Source organism: Giraffa tippelskirchi, chromosome 2 (assembly GCF_054371585.1).
Source record: "Giraffa tippelskirchi isolate mGirTip1 chromosome 2, T2T-mGirTip1v1.2.pri, whole genome shotgun sequence".
In the NCBI taxonomy this organism is placed as follows: Eukaryota; Metazoa; Chordata; class Mammalia; order Artiodactyla; family Giraffidae; genus Giraffa; species Giraffa tippelskirchi.
In genome coordinates, this window is record NC_137276.1 from 165,420,890 (window position 1) to 165,440,752 (window position 19,863).

The window sequence follows — 19,863 nt, forward strand, 5'->3', positions numbered from 1 at the left end:
TGCTCTGCATATCAAAGCAGTATGTAGGATATAGTTAGTGCTAATCACATTACCCAGTACCTGCTTCTCATCGATTGATTGTGCATTTAAGGAGTTGGGAAATTCTGGTTCCAGATTTGGAAGACTCGGCTTTTCTAAATTTTCTGCACATGGCAAGGCAATTCTAATTGGGAAGGGAGGGCGTGTGTGCATGTGTGTGTCTGTGTCTGTGTCTGTGTGTGCGCGCGCCCAAGGTTGCCCTCTCCGAGGACCTCCCCCCGCGGTCCCAGGCCGGGGCTCGCGGCCCGGCCCCCGCCCCCTTCCTGCCCTCTCCCCGCCCCGGCCGGCCCGGCCGCGCTCGGTCGGTGATGTCAACCCGAGGAGGAGCCGCCCGCCCCGCGACCCGCCCGGGCTAATCAGCATGGAGCGGCGCCGAGGCCGCCTCCGCCGCGCCCGCCCGGCCCCCGGCCTCCCGCCCCCGGCTCCCCACAACTTTTGAGGCGGGGACCGCGCTCGCAGCCTTACTTCCCTCACTTCCCCGGCCCCGCGCGGCACCCGCCGCCCGCGTCCTTCGCACCCGCGGCCGCCCCGCGCCCGCCCCGCGCGCCGGGCATGTGAGCGCGGGCGGGCGCCGCCACCATGGCCTCGCCGCCGCTCCTGCTGCTGCTGCTGCCGCCGCTGCTGCTGCTGCCGCCGCCGGCCGCCCCCGGGACGCGGGGCCAGCCGCCCTCCCCGGCAGGCGCGGGGCCGGCGTGGCCGACCGAGTCCAGCCCGGCTCGCAAGCTGCCGCCGTCGCCCACGCCGCCCCCGGAGCGCCGCGGGCCCGCGTCCCCCGGCCACCGCCAGACCGCCCCTGCGCCGGGCGCCGCGAGGCGGCCGGGACCCTCGAGCCGGGCCCCCCGAGGCGGGAGCGCGGGTGAGTGAGAGCGGGGGACTAGCGCCGCGCGAGCCTCGGGCTGGGGGCGTGGGCGCGCCCGGGGCCGCATCCCCCCCGCCCTAGGCCCGGGCGACGCTCACCCAGGTGGGGGCTCCGCTTGGCCGGGCGCGCTGGGACTCTGCGGGTGGACCCGGAGGGAGGGCAGCGAGCCAGGAAGAGTGGTTTCCTTGACTCTTTCGCGGGAGGCTGGACTGGGGGGTGTGACCATCCTGTTGTCCCCCCACCTCCTTGGAAGAAAACTTATCTCCCATGGTGGACCCCAGATCCTGTATACACCTACCTTAAAAATCAAAGAAAAGAATCCAAACCTCACAAAGCACTTCTCCCACTTCGGAGGTGATAACATCCGGCCAGCCCATTCCCCAATTCCATTTTTTTTTCTATGGATGCAGAAATAGGCCTCTCTCGGTATAGAGCCTGACTTTCAAATTTAAATAACTGATTTTTTTTTTTTTTTTAAGGGTTCTAGCCCTGAGGATATTTGTAAAAGACAAAGGATGTAGTTGGAAACCAAACACTCCACTGGCTCTCTCTAAAGCAGAGAGATCCAGGGACTGTGTGGAGGTGGGGGGTTCCAAGGTGAAGCCCTGTATGGCAGACCCCAACACAGGACTGTCCCCCAGCCTTTCCTCCCTTTTCTTTTCCTGATGAGCTGCGGCTCCATACACAGCCACTGCCTGTCTACTCAGAGAGGGATCTGCCTGCTCTCCTCCAGACCTTTGTATCCAGTTCCTTCTTTGGGTCTGGAAGAAATGCTAAGGACCGAGTGGAATTCCACATTGCGACCTTGAGAATGTCACCTCTTTTGATTTCGATCTCTCCATCTGTGAAATGGAAGTAATGACCCTCGCTCTTCCCAGCCTCCTGGTGATGATGGGACAAAATGAAAGTAAAAATAAGTGGAAAGTGCTTTGAACAAAGTCAGCAATGCGGTGGTGTTAGATCACTGCCTTCCCATGAGTGACACAAGGCATCTGTTCTCCTGGGTTACCCAGAGAAGCCAGGTCACTTGGAACACTAGGTATTGTCTTGGAGTTTAGGTGAAGGCTGAAGACAGGTTTCATCTTCCTAGTGGATACTTCATTTAAGTTTCTCATATCACACAAACTTCCTGGGATAGGAATTAGCTTGCTTCATTGCACCTAGGAACGCTTTCTCTAATTAAATAAGCAAAAAGCATTAAAAAAAAAAATCAGATCCTCAAGTAAAAACTCAAGTTCACGTTCATTAGTACTCTCATCATTGCAAATGCCTTGTCCTTGTGAACTTCTCCATCACAGGCACAAGATTGAGAAACTAAGAAACTGTAAGGGAAGAGAGGGGAAAGAAGCTTCCAGAGACCTAAGAGACACACTCACCATGATTCCAACTCTAGGTGACTTACAGCACACATTGTTTTAAGTTCCACAGAAAGGAATCAAGAACATAAAAGAGAACATTTCCTGGTTTTCTCACACAAGGAAAGTAACCAAGAATACTGTGCAGAAACGTGTCAGTCCTCTAAATGGAAAGTGGAGTACAGGAACTGAAAGCAGCTTTGTATAGCTGGAAGTCAGGCTTTCTTAGCTGTAGGGTCTGGTCTTGTTCATGGATGGGTGGGAGGGATGCTGACTTATGAGGGACCTGAATGGATGAGACTGGTACAGAAGTCTCCTTCCTCCTCTTGTGGCTGAGAATCCTCACACATCACATAGAGCTCGGTGTTACAGGAGAGGGACAGTGGAGGCAGCTGGCTTAGGGGACTCAGCAGGTGAGAGCTGGGGCTGATCTCCCTTGCTGGTCAGGGACCCCTGCCACCGTAGATGATCCACACTTCCTCACAGGCATGGCGGGTAACTCTGCTAGTCTTGACTTTGCAACCTTTCCAGTTGCAAAGATTCCTTTGGGGAAGTGAGAGCAAAGGAGGTTTCAGGTGCGTGGTGGCTCTAGAGGCACGCACGTGAGAGCCCCAGAGTGCAGCTAGGCAGGAGCTGGGGGCATCCCAAACTTCTCTGACCTGAGAGGATCTCCCCTGTTCCTCCCAACCCTCCACAGAGACCACCCAAGGAGTTTCTGTGCTTCAGTTGAGCTCAGGCTGGCTCTCAGGTGGAATGTAAGGAAGGTGAGAGTAGAAGAGAGAAAATTGATTACCTGTTGAAAACTAATAGAAACTACTAGTACAGCTGAGGATTCAGGCAGGACTTGTGCTTCTTTTCTGGTGGTGGCTCAGACAATGTCACTTAGAGGGAAAAAAGAAACAATGAACAAGAAATTTGCATCAAGTGATGTTCAGTGAGTTTGAGTTTCCTAGTAACCTCTGAGGGAGAAGGCAATGGCAACCCACTCCAGTGTTCTTGCCTTGAGAATCCCAGGGATAGGGGAGCCTGGTGGGCTGCCGTCTATGGGGTCGCACAGAGTCGGACATGACTGAAGAGACTTAGCAGCAGCAGCAGCAACAGTAACCTCTGAGATTTTCTTTGGACCTTTTTTGATCGGCCACTGTGTATCACAAGGTACAATCAGTTATTTCCAAGGCAGCCAAGTCTCAACGCTGGAAGGGCCTCTGGAGGCCCTGTGGTCCACACAGTATCCCATTTGGATGTCTGCCCTCTCTGCACCCCTGACAGATGGACAGCCAGTATCTGCACTAGTGCTCTTGTGTTTGGGGAGATGCTTGCTGCTGCTGGTTATGAGCCCTGGGTCTTACAAATAAGGTGCTTCGTTGGATTGTTGGGGAAACTGCGTGCAGCCCCTTATGTTGTGGGGATGTTGGTGGTCAGTGCCTGGTCCTCGTGGCCTGGGCTTCCAAATACTGTATCAACAGAGGGACCAGAGATGTCCTTTTCTTCCCTGGGGCCATTTCTAGCCCCTTTCCTCTTGGCAGAGTTCAAGGTTCTCACTGTTGAGTAACTGGGCTTGCATTCTGTGGGTTGTTAGCCTGCTTTAGACCGCAAGTGCCTGGCCAGCAGCTCTGCCCTGCTTCCCGTTTGTGTGGCCTTTGTTAAACTTTTGCGCCCACCTGTCACCCGCGGGCTGTTCAACTCAACTTGTTGCTGGTGTTTCAGCCAGCGGAGATAGGATGCCAAGTCCTTGAGGTTTCCTTTTTCTTGCTTTTCTTTTTTTTTTTTTTAACAACTTGGGGTTTCCGAGCCACAGTTTTAAGCGGAGTGCTGAAGTTTATACACTGACTTTTGCAGTCCATATGCCAGGCTTTAATTGTGAGATCCGCAAATGAGAGTGGGGGTTGGGGAAGGAGGCTTAAGTCATAATGAAAATCAATGCAGAAGGAAAGAACTTTCCCACCCAAAGGGGAAATGACGCTGAGGAGCTGAGCAGCCAACCCAAGGAATAATAATCGTAGAAAAATGCAGTTCCCTAGAGTAAAGGAAGCACAGTGAGCCCAGCCCCTTCTGGGCTGTTACATAGCTGTCCCCTGAGTGGCTGTAACTTTGCGGGCCAGCTGGTCATTCAGCTTTAGCTGGGGGGAACCCTTACACAATGCAGTGAAGACCCAAGCTGGGCAGGTGGCAGCCCCTAGGGAAGAGAGAGGGGCTTCCCTCCAGGACCATCCTGGCTGGGACTGGTGGTGGTGGTGGGGATTCCTTAGCAGCCCTATTGCTTTGATGGGGGGTACCCCAAATAGAAGGAGAGGTGTGGGGAAAGGGACTCACCCTGGCCTGTGTGTGTTTAAAAGCCACATCCTTTTAACCTCATGCGTGCAAATGCTAAACTGCTGTTTCCTGCCCCAATGGTGTGGGCAGGGTGAGAATTAAAGGTGTTTGCTGCCCAGCTGGGCAGTTACTGCACCCCTGGTCCTGGAGCGGGGGCGGGGAGGAGCCTGTGCCCTTCCAGTGATTCCCCTCTGCCTTCCAGCAGCCCTGCCCAGCTGGCTGAAAACGGCCTTCTCGGAACTGACGTGTTGTCTCAGCCGCTCAGAAGGAAAGCAAAGCCCCTATGGCAGTTGCAGTTTCTGAGTCCTCGGTGTCTCCTTCAACGGCTGCCTTCTGCCCCACCCGCTTTTGTGTGAACAGAGGTTTCAGCTGCAGTAAATGTCCCTCCCTTCAAGAATCCTGGGGAAGGAAGCAACAGGAAAGACAGTTTCACTACCTCTTTGACTTCTAGTCTTTGAGCACCTGTGTGGTGGGAACTTCCTCATCCCATTTAATTCTCAAAATAACCCCACGAGGGATATTATTGCCCTTTTACAGTTGTGGAAACTGAAGCCTGGTGATGTTAGATAAGACATATAAAGGAAGGAGGAAGAATTTAAATCGATTTGACCAGATCCATTTGCTCTTTCCACAATTATCATGTAGCCTGAGTTTTCTCATCAGTAAGATGGGGTGAGAGTTGGCTCTATCACTAAGATCCTCTCCAGTGTATCATCCTACTTCCTTGGTCCCTTGCTCTCACCCTTTTTTAGAGAATAGCAATTAGGATTGGGATGAGGAGATGGCAGGGGTAATGGGGACAACCTGCAGAGTAGAGATTCTAATGAAAGAAGGTGGGATCATGAGCCTTTCTAACGTATAAGATGGTATTTTATATATAGATTGTGAATTACACCTTGCTTATATGCCAATCCATAGGTTATTGGTGCTAGAGGTAGCTACATCCGATAGCAACCAAACTGAAATGAATTGGTGATGTTCTTAACAGGCTCTCCAGGAACAAGGCTGATACCCTGAGGCCGTGTTATGAATACCCATTCAGTAGGAGGAGACATCAAATGGTACCCCATTCAGAGGCTGTAAAATTGTTTTTTTCACATCTATGCCCTCTTCTACCCACTTACCATGCATCTTGCTTAGACCAAAACAAAGATGTTTCTGTCCCGTCTTCTCCCTCTTCTTTTGTTGGAGTGTGGTATGTGACTGTGTGCTTCACATTTGATCGATCTGTAGATCAGAAAATATGTACAGAGCCCTTTCTCTGTGTGAGGAGCTGCGGCAGGTCATAGGGAGGGTACGTGCCCCTGGGGTACATGCAGTCTTGTTGGAGTGCAAATACCAATGTCTAAAAAGTGAAATGATGGTGCAGGAGTGATTCATTGCTGACACAGTGTCACGGGACAATCATACTGACCCTTAGGTATGGTGTGGATGGAGATAGGCTGCAACTTGCAGAGGTGGAGAGACAGCTGATGTGGGCAGTCCAGGGAGACATGATAGAGAGAAGGAAGGAGCTGCCTGAATATGGATAGACAGACAGGGAGGCTATTGACATCAGCAAAATCCCAAATATTGAAACACTGAAGTTTTTTTTTTTTTTTTTTTAATGCAGCTTCTTAACAGCCAGGAACATGGGACAGAGGACTTGGGGAGACTAGTTAGACTCTAGTATAACTGGAGTCATTGAAGACAGGACTAGAAAGGAGGACTAGGTCATGTTGGGAAGGCTTTCGAGGCCTGTTGAAGGCATCTGTGTTTGTCTCATCCACAGTGAGGAGCCCCCTGAGGGCTTGCGAGGAAGGAGCAGTATTGTTTTCTTGTTGAGTGTTCACACATGCTTGGTGCTGGGGCCCATGGGTGAATCACATACACATCTGCCCATACTACATACAGCCCAGCAGTCATGTCAGAGAGACTGGAATGTTGATGGGTAGTATGTCCAGATGCTGGGAGGAAAAGGTGGAGCAGGGCTAGAATGGAGTGAGCAGAAATTGAAAGGGAGCGATACAAGAACCTATACAGGAGAACCTGGTGACCACCTGGCTGCGGGGATGATGGGTGCACAGTGGACAGGGAGGAGCTGGTTTCCATCAGCTGAAGTGCCTTTGCTATAAAGGCTGTAGCCTGTCCCAGTGGTTGTCTTCTGTGGACAGCTGAGAATGCAGAACTGAGCTCAAATGAGTTTAGGGCTGATTCAGCCTGGCGGGTGAGCCTGAGCAGCAGTGAACACCCCGGAAGAAGAGGAAGCCAGCTCTGACCTGATGGAGAACGTCCAGCGTAGATGGTGAGAAAGAAGCAGCGCCTGGCAAGGGTGGTGAGAAAGAAGCAGCGCCTGGCAAGGGGCCAGGCAGGCCTGAGGGCACCGTGAGGGCCGGGCAACTTGGCGGCTGGCTGTGGAAGGGCAGGTGGTTTGAGTCAGTACCCACTGTGGGTATACAAAGCTGTGAAGAAACACGTAAGCTAACATTAGTTGCTGAGTCTTGTCTCATCCGTACACTGTCTCAGTTGAAAGGAAAAGGGTGATGGGGAGAATGAGGCCTGAGGGAAGAAAGCAGATGTTGGCCTCCCTGGGCAAAGTTCAGCAGTGACGCAAAAGAGGAAGGTCAGAGACCTGGGGCCCTTGATTCCCACCCCAAACCATCGTGGACTCCCCCATCCTCCCGAGTCAGAAGTTGGTGATATGGTCCACCTAGTTCCTTAAAGGAGAAGCCTGGAAGCCACCCTCCATACTCTTTGTCCTCACCCTCTACATTTTGGTGTGCATGTCCAGTGATGGGGGGCAACTCCACTTGCTTTTGTTTCAGAACTATATCCCAAATCTGCCCTCTTCATCTCTGCTGCTCTTTTGTCCTCCCTGTGTCTACTCAGGCTCTTCCTCTACTCTGTGCTCCCAGGAGCCAGTGATTTTCTTAAAATGTACTTCTGGTAACCTCACTCTTGGACTGAACCCCTCACTCTCAACCCTCCATGTGCTTTCTGTTGTGCTGAGAATAAATCTACACCCCCTGGTAGAACCCAAGATCCGCAGGTCTGACCCCACCAGCTCTCAGGCTTCTTCTCACACCACTCCCCATCCTAACCCCCAGATCACTGTTTGTACACACCAGCCCTTTCCTGTCCTGGAGACGAGGCACAGGTGTCTCCAGTGGTAGTGGCACCTGCCTTACAGGCAGAGGGAGCAGCCTGTGCAAAGGCCCCAAGGCCAGAAGGAGCTTGCTGCCTGTTTCAGGGTGGAGAGACGGGAGGCCACAGTGGCCTGGGTCACATGGGGCCATGGGAAGGCAATGAGGAGGGCAGACTGTCTTCTAGGCGCCAGGAGGGGTGTTAAGCAGAGGAGTGATGTGGAGAATAGACTGTGGGGAGCCAGTGGCTCTGAATGTGCACTTGTGAGCCCATGTGAGCTGCTGCTGCTTGGGAGGAAGTGTAGATTTTATTCATGTTTGTTCCCTAGTGCCAAGCTTGGGCCCTGGCATAGGGAGCATCTGTCTGGCCTCAGGCCACCCTCTGCCCCAGCAGCACCCGCACCACCACATGCTCTAGGGCTCCTCGTGTAAGATCTCTTAAGGAGCCGGCAGATCCCCAGAGACTGTTCAAGAGGGACACACGCCTTTGAGCTGTATTTTGGTTTGGGGTACTTGAATGTCCTGTTGTTATTCTGTCATGTAAGTGTGTTTGAGGAAAGCTTAAGGTCAGATGATATAGGCAGCAGGTAAGGCTGTGTTCTCAGTTCCTGGGGTTGTTGGGGGTGGGGGCTGGAGAGCAGGCTCTGAATTCATTGGAGACCCTGAATAAGAGCCACCCCCAATCTCTGGGCAGGGAAAGAGCTGGGCTGCTAGAGGCAAGGAGATGGATTTGTTAAGTTTGACAAGTTTCTGCTTAATGTCTTTGATAAGTTGGGAGATGAAGACCAGGGAGGAAGACGGGTGACGAGAAGAGGGCAGAGGCCAAGGTCAAGCTCTCCAGCTGGCCCTGCGCCATCCTGGGCGTCTGAACAGAGGCTCACACAGGAGGAAGGAGCAGCAAGAATCAGGAGGAGAGACGCCCGGTTGTAATCTGGTGGGATGTTGTTCTTTGGGTGAGGTCCTGACTCGTGATTGCCGAGTGTCAGGCCAGTATTGACAACCACTGTTGGCTGTCCCCGGGTGGTAGGAGGAGACGAGAGCGGTTTCAACGTGGGAGTGGGTTTTACTCCTGGCCTCTGGGGCCACCACTCCCTTGGGGTGAGACTTTTTCTGGGATCGTCTTTTGCCAGGGTATGGATGAGAGCCTTGCCGGCTTTGCAGTCATGGACCCGGGGAGGTCCTGGCTTGGAGGTCAGACAGACTCAGTCCAAACCCTAACAGTGCCACTGACCAGCTGTGGGACCTTGCTGGGTTACTCAGCCTCTCTGTGCCTTCAGTTTCTCGTTTGTCAAATGGGCTATTAATAGGCCCCTGCTCAGGGAATAGAGTGTCATAATCCCCTGGAGAGCAGATGCGACGTGCCTGGGCAGGAGAGCTGTATAAATATTGGCCATGATGACCCTCCTGAAACCAATACCTGTTCACACTGCCCGTTGTACTGGTGGCAAGGCCACCTTCACCTCCAGGTTCAAGGTACCTTCCAAGGACCTCTGTTACCTGATTCTCTCTCACCCTGGACCCCAGCCACTCTCACCTGTGGTCTTCTAGAACTCTCTCTCCCCATCCTTAGCTTCAGATGCAGAGAGGAAAGAGCAAGATTTGAAGTTGGAAAAACTCATTGCGACTGTCCTTGCTTATAGTCATCTGAGGAGACCAGGTTAACACACATGAAGCAATTAGGATTCAACAAAAACAGTATGTGAGGTGTACATGACTCCAAAACATTAAGCCTTTGAAAGTCAGTCATAGTTGGGCCTCTGTGGCCAGTGAGTGTTCTCCTTCAGATCAGAACCTTTGGACATTACTGACACACACCTCCGAAGTATTTGAAGGAGTTGGGAGCCACTTCAGAGCTGGTTTGCGGGGTGCAAGCAACTGATTGCTGGCTTTTTTTTTTTTTTTGCAGTTATACCTTCTCCCAGATCCAAAATGGGTTCACTTATCTCCATCTCCTATATTAGAATGAGCTTTTAATTTGTGTCTGTTTCCAAAATAATCTAACCCCTTTATCAAGGGATGGGAAATTGCTGTTATCTAGGAAACTCAAGAGAATATTCTGCAGGCTCTATTGAAAATTAGAGAATTTTAGAAAAGAGCACGAGCAGTGACAGCGTTGTTGAAATAAGTGTGGTCTTGATGGGACCTCCTTGAAGGGGATCCGACTCACTGGGGATGTGAATTCTTGTGGTTTGCTAGGAATTATTTATAGCATCGTCATGCCTTGCGGTGTTAGAGTGCCTCTGTCTCTAGCCGCTGGGAGGGCTGGGAAGACAGATACCAGTGGTCGCTCAAGTGCTCTGACGGAGTCAGAGAACTTCTGCTCTTAACCCCTTCACTTTCTAGGTCTTTCTAGGTATGGGGCACTGGGCAGACACCTAATATCTCTGGGTCTTACTGTCCTTACGTTGAAAAAGAAGATAATAATGTCTATTAATGCTTCCCTAACAAGGCTTTCGAGGAGAAGCAAATATAATTATGACTCTGAAAGCATGTAGACATATCAAGTAATGAGTCATAATATAATGAACTGACAGGGACCTTGGGCAAGACTTTTCGTCTCTGAGCCAGTTTCTGTATCTGTAAAACAGAGGTGATAACACCAGTTGTGTCTGCCGCACAGTGTGGTTGTAGGGGGTGAAGTGGGTCCATCCACATGGACGAGCTTTGTAAATGTGTGTGCTGCGTGTGAGTTAGTCATTGATGCTTCCTGGGGAACACATTGGACATTGTTACTACTCTAAGTGAGGTGGGGCTCCATGGAGAAGGTAGATGCGGGAGCATAAGGGAAAGGTGGAGAGGAGGTAAAGGGAGGAAGAACATTCTAGAAAATCTCGGTGGCCTTTTTCAAGCCTCTGTCCTCTTAGCTGTCACTGGCCAAATAGCTTCTCCCCATCTCTGCCTCTCCCACCAAATGGAGTATCCCTCACAGCCCCGCTCTTGGCCTTTTCCCTCCAACTCAGTGCAGTGAGCATTTATCAAGCATCTCCTATGAGCCACAGTCTCTCACTGGGGACACAGAAATGGGATCATGTGAGTTATAATTGTATACAAAAGTAAAACAGTAGTGTTAAGGGAGAGAGTTGTCTTTGGGAAGGCTTCCTGGAGGTGGCAGTCTCTGGGCTGGGCATTGGAAATGAGTCAGATTTTTCCAGAAAGCCAAGGGGAAGTGAGTGGGGTATTCTAGGTAGGAGGATGGCAGGAAGGAAGGCTTGGAGAGGAGACAGCAGGGCTTCACCTGTTTTTACTGTGGGGGTGGTTCCCATACAACCTGTCTTCTCTGCAGAAACCCAGTTCCATGCCTTCAGCCAGCAGTCAGACATTCACACATTCATGCACATTTATCCTGCTTCACTTCCAACACCTCAGATAGCAGTTATAAACGCAGACATGTCGCCCTTTTGCTCCCCTAGACCTGGCCTCCCTTTGCCTGATAATGGTCCTGTTAATCTCTCCAATACACATTCAAAACCCCCATCATCTTTGTTTCGCTGCCTTTTCTCACTCACAGGTAATCATGTGGACTCTTCCCTCCCTTCTTTCCTCCCATCCTCCCGTTCTCCCTTTCTTCCTTCCTCCTCCTGAATCCCATCACTTGTTAATCAGATGGAATTAAGTTCACATAACTCCAAGCGGATGGTAGGCGACCCAAGCTGTCGTGGTGTGTCGCCCCATTTGGGTGGTGAAGCTGCACTGTGGAGCCCGGGTCCCTTGGAGGATGTCCTGGAAGCAGGAGGTTTGCCTCTGCCCTTTCCCGCTTTCCCATTCACAGGTGTCTTTGTTTCGCTCCTTCCTTTTCTAACCTTCATTCTTTATTTCCATCTCTTTAATCAGTCTTTCTTTGGAGTTGGACAGACCTGGGTTGATGTCCAGGGCTTCTATTTGCCATGTAACCTTGGCCAGTTTACGTATCTCACTGCACTTCGGTGTCTTTATCAGAAAACAGGGATATTAACGGTGCCTACCTCCCAGGGCTGCCAAGAGGATTAACTGGGATGGTCCCTGTGAAGTGCTGGCGCGTGCCTGCTGGAAGCCAGTGCTCTCCTCATCTGGGCTGCCGTGATAATCACCAATAATTACCCTACTCTGGTGGGCGTCTTTTAAAAATATTCTCCCTAGCTTTATCTCTCCCTCCCTCTGTAAGTTTCTCCCCTTTGTCTTATTTCTCTTTTCAGCCCCATTCCTTTCTTCTCCATTTTACCTTGTTCTTCACTGGCTATGGCAGGTGATTTTTCAAGTATTGGTTATATTTGAATCGAGTGTCAGGTTTCTCAATCGTAATTTTAAAAGGCTGTTTGTAAACTTTTAATTTATCTCCCCAAATAGATTTTCCTTTGCCCCTGCGGGCTCCCAGTGGGCCCACGCCGAGCCCCCCACCCTGGTCCCATGAGAGATGGTGACCACCTCTTCTGCAGTCCAGGCCTCAACGTGGGTCTGATGTGTACATTTTCTAACCCTGTAAACTTTCCGGACAAATGGTGCTTCTCTGGTTTTCTCGGAGACCTGACCACCTCTCAGAGGCGGGTGGAGTAACGGGACCGCAGACTGTGTAAAGGCACCGGCGTCTGGTTCAGTTGCCTGCCGCCCCGGTAGCGCCCAGGCTTCCTGCCCCCTCCCCTCGCCTCTCCCCCTTCCTCCTCGGAACCAGGATGTTTTCCTTGCCTCTTCATTGTTTCGCTAACCTGGCAGGCCTCCTTTGGTGGAGCTCTGCCACCAGGCTTCCTCTCTGGGTGTGAGCGAATGTCAGGGTGACCAGGCGGGAGGCAAGGAGGCCGGCTCCCCACCCCGAACCTTCACCTCCAGGCGCCGCTTGCTTCTGCCTCTTTCTCAAAATGGTATCTTTGCTAAGGAGCCTACATTTCAGCTCCTCTGTGCATGTTTATTTTTCAGCGGGTAAAGCAGGACAAAGAACACCAAGGCACAAGGTATACAGGCCCCCTGCAGAAAGCCTTTTGTTTACATATATAATCAATGGGAGTCTTCTGACCTTTGTCCTTCTCAAGGTCTTGTTCCCCCCTTAAACCTATAGAATTATTTTTAAAGCAAGGAGCATGAGGGCACACCAAGGTCGTTCATCTTTCATCCCTGCCTAGATAGGCAGCCTCTTTCTTTAGCACCCCCAAGGCCACCTCAGGGGTGATTCCCTCTCTGGAATCCTGACCCCAGTCCCGGATGGGCTCCAGGTCAGGCGAACTCCCGGTCAGTCCCGCAGGCCTGCCTTTGTCCCCAGAGGACGGTCAGCTGGACAAAAGCCGACTCTTTTCACTGGGAGGGGAGAGTAATGTGTCTTGTAAAGTTCATGCTTCTCATGACAGGAGGCCGTTCCAGGGGAATCTTTTTAAAAATCACATCATCGGATCTTGAGTCCAAATGCTTCTCGATGTGTATGGTTTTTCTTGGGGCCGCTCCTTTCAGGGTAAGAACGAGGAAGGAAACAAAACTCCCCGAGAGCCCTGGACAGGCCAGATTGAGAGCTGAGTCTTTTGTTCACACAAACTCATTTGGCTCCTAAACGTCCTCCACCCAGAATCATTACATCCGCAGCAGCATTTCAAAACACTGCCCGGAGTGGCCCAGCTGAGCAGGCAGCTGCCTTGCTGGTGAGATTGCAGCCACCCTCCCCCAACGCTTCCAAGGTTCCTGCCGGCCCCAGGGTATCCCGCCACTGGCCATCCGGCTTGAAATCCCCCTCATCTGGAGGATTCCTGGGGTGCAGGCCGTGAGGCCACCAGGGCCCTGCTGTGGAAGGCCCGGGATTGGAGGAGGGGGCAGCAGCCGGGGAGGGAGGGTGGGGTTCTGGTCTTTGCTCCTCACCTTCCAGACTCCCCTGGCACCCGCTCTGCCTCACTGGGCCACTTTCTTCATCTCAGCAGCATCAGAGGGATTTATTTCCATGGTTCAGCTTTCTTGAAGCTCCTTGACACAAGATTCCAGTGTCTTGTGTGTGGTTGACGCTCAGTAAATATATGTATTTTGAAAAAATATATGTATGTGAAAAAGCATGTCATGTGACTTCCCAGTGGCTCAGTGGTAAAGAATTCAGCTGCCAGTGCAGGAGATGCAGGAGACGTGGGTTCAACCCCTGGGCCGGGAATATCCCCTGGAAGAAGAAGTGGCTCCTCACCCCAGCATTCTTGCCTGGAGAATCCCATGGGCAGAGGAGCCTGATGGGCTACAGTCCATGGGGTTGCAGAGTCGGACACGACTGAGTGAGCACGAGCACCATATGTAATATAAAATTTACCATTTTTACCATTTTAAGTGTATAGTTCATTGGCATTCACCACATTCACAATGGTATACAACCATCACCACCACTCATTCCCAGAACTTTTTCATTTTCTAAATAGAAACTCATCAAGTATTAACTTCTTATTCCTCCCTCCCTCCCTCCAGCCCCTACTAACCTCTAGTCTACTTTCTGTCTGTATGACTTTATCTATTATAGGTACCACAAAGAAGCAGAATTATGTAATATTGGTCGTTTTGAGTTTGGCTTATTTCACTTGCCATAATGTTTTCAGGTTTCACCATGTTGTAATGTGTGTCAGAGTTTCTGTCCCTTGTAAGGCTGAGTAATATACCGTCGTATGCGTGTACCGCATTCATTTATCCGTTTACCTGATGACGGGCACTTGGGCTGCTTCCACATTCTGGCTACTGTGAATAATGCTGTTGTGAACATGGGTATACAAGTATCTGATTCTCTGCTTTCAGTTCTTTTGTATAGATGCCTAGCAGGGGAATTGCTGGATTGTACGATAATTATATGTCTCTGTTTTTGAGGAATCACCAAACCATTTTCCACAGTAACTACACCCTTTTATATGCCCTCCAGCAAAGCACTAAGGGTCCCAATGTCTCCACATCCTTGCTAACACTTCTTGTTTTTCATTTTGTTTGGATAATCTCTATCCTATTGAGTGTGAAAGTAAACATATTTTTAAAACTCATATGCCACTGGCTGAATTGTGGATTTGGAACTGTTACTGCCCCTCTTGGGCCTCAGTCCTGTCATGTGAGGGCCAGAGTAGTTGGTTGCTGGGGTCCCTAAGGACAGAGATCACCTCTGGAGAGGGATGAGGGCACCAAAGACCACACAGCCAAATTCCCAACTCTGCCCAGAACAAATAATGCAAAGCCCTTCGGTGTTACCTAGTGAAGCAGGTCACACACCATACATTACATAGTTTGGGAAGAGCTGGCTGAGCTTCTCTCAGTCATGACTTTTGTTCACGTGGGTGTGTTAATTAGGAAAGACACTGGAATGAAAGAGCTGGCCTCTAGTCTCTACTCTGCCACTTATTGTCTGGGTTGTTCTGGGCAAGTGACCCTGATACTAGCCTCAGTCTTTTCTTCTGTAAAATGGGGTAAGAATTCCTATCCTGCTGCACTCAGAATGTCAGGATCTAATCGGATAATTTAGCCCCCTCCCCCAAAGTTATCCCATAAAAAGTACTTTGCAGATTGTGAATGTGTGAGATTTCTTGATAACATCTCTGAGAATAGGAGCCTAGTTTCCTTCTCCCTTAAAGTTCTTGTGAACAATATCCTCCTCCTCTTGTGGTTTCCAGCCAAAGGAATTAAAAAGAGAAGGGGCTTACAGTCTCTCTCTTTTAAAGTCTCATTTCTTCCCTCCCTGTGTGAGCAATTGAATTTTAGGAAAGTATTTGAAAATTACAAAGAAACTGCTATCATAGTTTTAAGAAGCCACGCTGGCACACACAACCATGCAGATTCAAGCACCCAGCTCCACAGCTCTCTGAAGAGCGTTCCCCAGGTTGAGGATCCCAGAAAAGGGGGCAGGAACGGAGAATCCCACAGCTGACTGTGGTCAGGGCTCAGTGTCTTATTGACCTCCCAAAGCCTCTCCCTGGGGAACCTTGACCCCTAGCCATCTGACCTTCACCTTCCACCTTCCAAGCAACACTCAGCAAAGTCCTGGGAACTTTGGTTGACTCTCTCTGGCCTTTTAGCAGTCCTGCTGTCTGTGGCATCTCTATGCTGTATCTCTGCACACACTGCCTTCCTGACTCCTACTTTTAATGTCATCTTGTCCTTCCCTTGTCATCTGTGTCTCTTTCACTGGCTCTTCTCCTCCCACCAAATTCTAGTTTTCCCCTCAATTGAGTCCTTGCCCTGCTTTCCCCTTCATCTGCCTTCCCTTTGTCCTTCCTCCTGATCACTTGTCCCACATCTTAACTGCACGTCAGACATTTCTACCTGGAAGTCATAACATCATTCCAGACTTCATATTTTGAAAACAGGCTTTTCTTCTCCCATAAATTCATCTTCCACCTCACCACTACTCCTTCTTTGTTATCATCCTTTTCATTACCCATGAAATTCATCTCTGAGTTAGAAGCTAATTTAGATGTCCTCTTGTTCAGTCTTCCAGCTAATAACACGCAGCTGCTGCCAGGCCAAGTCTGTCCGATTCCAGAGCCCACGTGATAGGCACTGCCTCGCCCCTCTTAGAAGCAGGGAGTGCAGCTGAGCTTAAGGCCACAGTTTGGAGGCCGGTGAGACTTCCTCTGGCCCAGCTCATTGGTTAGTGCCTTGAAGGCCCAGTGTCACCGAATAGGCTGGGGAGTGATGGACGGAGACCTGCGTTGATTGTTTTCTCTCTACTGTTGAGCTGTGACCTTGAACAATCAATCTTTCTACCCCTTAGTCTCCCTCATGTGCCATGACACCCGCTTGACCAGCTGTCACGTGTTTTGAGTGAGATAACACAGGTGAAAACACTTAGCACTGTGGCATGAGATCCGAATCTAAATGGGGGGAAAGGAACATAAAGCGCTTATGCTTCAACTCTGTGCCTTAGAAGCAGAGGGTGTAGCTGGCAACACTTGACTTGGGGCGGCCACAGTGGTAGGTGGTGCCTCGGGGGCGGGGGTGGCCGGGCCGCCTGGAGGAAATTGCCTCTGTGGCTGACAAGGCAGGCTCTCCACACACACCCACTCTGCTGTTCAGGAACAATGTGAGCCAAAAACCCTCAAATCAGGGGGTTGGGGGGCGAGGAGTTGACTCTGTAGCAGCTGCTAATTAGGAAATGCTATTCCCAGGCGATGCTAGCACCCCTGATGATTCTGGTTCACAAACAGATGTTTTGGAACATTAAGACATTACAGAAGTGGAAGTTGTCAACTTGGAAAAAAATAAAACAGGCAAAGCAGTAAAGCTCTCTTGTTAATGTAATCTCCATTCATGGTACAAGGGAAAGTGATGGCCTGACACCAGGGGCTGAACACAGAGGGAAGGATGGTATTGAACACAGAGGGAAGGATGGTATTTCCAGCTCCAGAGACACCTGGGAAATGGCCATCTAAACTCCACTATGAGGCTGGTTGTGTGGCTCAGTTGCCACAGGATGTGAGTGAGATTTGAGTAATCGCTTCTGACCCTCCCAGGGAGAGAGATGGGTGAGGTGAGGAGTGCCAGCCCACCAGCACCTCGGGACGCCCCTTCCCACCCAGAGGCTGCGCCCATGCATCTGGTGGGACAAGCCTCTTCTGCTCACTGCCTGGCTGGCCCAGGCTCCGCAGCCTGAGGCATACCTTCTTTGTTTCTCAAGAGCCGATTCCTCTTCTCCACCAAGAAGAAGAACAGGTTTCCCAATACCTGCCCCTGCATGTGGTGGGTTCCTGTAGAGTCCTGTTCACTTTACTCTGAATCGCTCTCCCACTCAGGTTTTTACACCTGCATTAAATAAGGAGCACACCTCAAGCAAAATTTAGCCACAGGAACCCTAAACAACCCAGGGCTTCTGTAAGGAGTCGTCCTTGGACTTCAGTAAATATTTTAGCACTTGACTCATTTCTTTTCCTGAGATAGAGCCTGGAATGGTGCAAAGCACTTGACGATCACAATCAAGACCTTGAATAACAGAAAGGGTAGGCTGGGCTCTGCCTGCCCTGACCTACGTGGTTTGTGAATCTCTTTTCTGCAATAAAGGGAGTAGAGGCACCTCCAGAGTTAAGTGGGTGGCAGTGGGATACTGTTCTTTGGGAATCCCAGGCTGGGGACATCAGGGGCTTGTTTTATAAAATTTTATTTTTATTTTTATCAAACTTCTGTGTGGTTTAAAGATTGAGTACATGTTATATGGCTATTATAAAAAACACCTACCATTATCATTTTTCTGCTTCCTACTTTCAGCCCTTTTAACTGATTTTTTAGGAATTATGTCCATATCTCTAAGTAGCATGCTTATGTCCCTGTTTATTGATTATTTTTTGGTTTTGGTTTTAGGCTATAATCATTGATTTCTCTTGGTGGAAATTTTATATCATTCCAAGCTCTACCAGTTTTACTCTTTAGGGTCAGCTTTAAAATGCATTTTGACACAGCTTAAAGTTACCTTTCTTCTACACAACATGATTCTGATCGTCCCACCTGACTTATGTGTTATGTTTACTCTGTTTTGTCTTCTTAATCCCACAAATGAGAAATTGCTGTTTTATAAATTCAGTGTTTCTTTGGTTTTGCACACATATTTACCATTTGCTTTGCTCATTATTTCTTCTTGCATTTTATAGCTTTCACTTTAAATTGCTTTTTTTGCTACTTGAAATAAATTCTCCATCATTTCCTTTAGTGGAGGTAGTTAATTAACCCAAATCTGACTGAAAATGTTTCTGTTTTGAAAGATAGTCTCAAGACAGTTTTCAAATATAGTTTTTCTGAGTATACAATTCTAGTTTTTTCACTCTCAGCACATTAAAAATATTTATCCACAATGGCTTCCATTGTTACTATTGAGAAATCAACTATTATTTGAATTATCATCTTCTGTAGATGCTTTGTCATTTTTTCCTCTTGGTTGTTTTTAAGACCTAGTGTTTGTGATTTTCTGCCCTTTCTCTGTGATATGGGCTTATATTTCTTTTATTTAGCTTCCTAAGGATTTGTTGGACTTCCTTAGTCTGAAGACATACACTTTTTATCAGTTCTGGAAAATTCTTAGCCATTACCTTTTTGAATATTACTATTTTTCTTTTTTCTCATTTCCCCTCCTAGAACTCCAGTTAGATATATGTTGTACTTTCTCACTGTATCTTCTTGTCTCTTCACCTCTTTTTCGTATTTTCTTTCTCTTCATATCATCTCAGCAGTCTCTTGTCATCTGTCTTGTGATTCTTAATTCTCTTTTCAGCTATATCTAATCTGCTGTTGAGTTTCCTAATTTTAATTATTATTTTTTCATTTCTAGAGTTTCCATGCAGATGTCTTTCAATTTTTAGCCATTATTTATAGTTTTTTTCTCTCATTTTCAGTTTTTTCTTATTTATCTTCATGGAGTTTTACATACTTATATTCTTTGATAATTCCAGTAGCTGACTTTTGCCCACAAATGCCTTTTTCTTGTTTATTTTGTGATTTTTTTTAACTGTAATTTCTTATTCCATAGGATTTTATCCAGTTTTATAAAATAGGATTTTATCCAATTTTAAATAATAAAATAAAAATAAGGTAAAGGTATGTTCACCTAGAGATCATTCACATTTGTTCCTCCCAAGTTTTGTATCAGCACCACTTTTTCCTCCCTGTTAACAGTGTGTGTGTGTGGTTTGTGATATAATTTACATACCATAAAATTCAGCATTTTAAAGTACAGGCATACCTCAGAGATATTGTGGGTTTAATTCCAGACCACTGCAATAAAGTGAATATCACAATAAAGCAAGTCACATGAAATTTTTGGTTTCCCAGTGCATTTAAAAGTTATTTTAAAAATACACTGTAGTCTGTTAAGTGTACAATAGCATTATGTCTAAAAATCACAATGTACATATTTTAGTTAAAAATAATGCTTTTGGTACCAATAGACTTGATTGACATAGGATTACCACAGACTTTGAATTTGTAAAAAATGCAGTATCTGTGAGTTACAATAAAATGAGGTATGCCTATATATAATTCAGTGGTTTCTAGTATATTCACAAGGTTCAGGATCACTTTTTAAAACATATTTGTAATAATTTTCTTGGTGTATAGTTGATTGACAATATTGTTAATTTCAAGTGTAGAGCAAAGTGATTCAGTGACACAAATATTCGTTCTTTATTAGATTATTTTCTCCTATAGGTTATCACAGAATATTGAGTAGAGTTCCCTGTACTATACAATATGTTCTTGTTGGTTGCCTATCTTATTTGTAGTGGTGTGATTTATC

The 19,863-nt window shown here is 48.6% G+C and overlaps 1 protein-coding gene across 2 annotated transcripts in view; it reads left to right on the top strand.

Annotated features, from left to right (window-relative positions):
• The first annotated feature begins 333 nt into the window (after positions 1-333).
• HEG1 (heart development protein with EGF like domains 1) overlaps positions 334-19,863 on the top strand; it is an 86,789-nt gene continuing 67,259 nt past the window's right edge. Inside the window, exon 1 of one of the 2 annotated variants that reach the window (XM_081571700.1) lies at positions 334-895. In XM_081571700.1, the coding sequence (XP_081427826.1) occupies positions 619-895 (277 nt within the window). In that variant the 5' untranslated portion in view covers positions 334-618. The remainder of the gene's footprint in view (positions 896-19,863) is intronic. The other variant, XM_081571701.1, reaches the window with a different exon arrangement.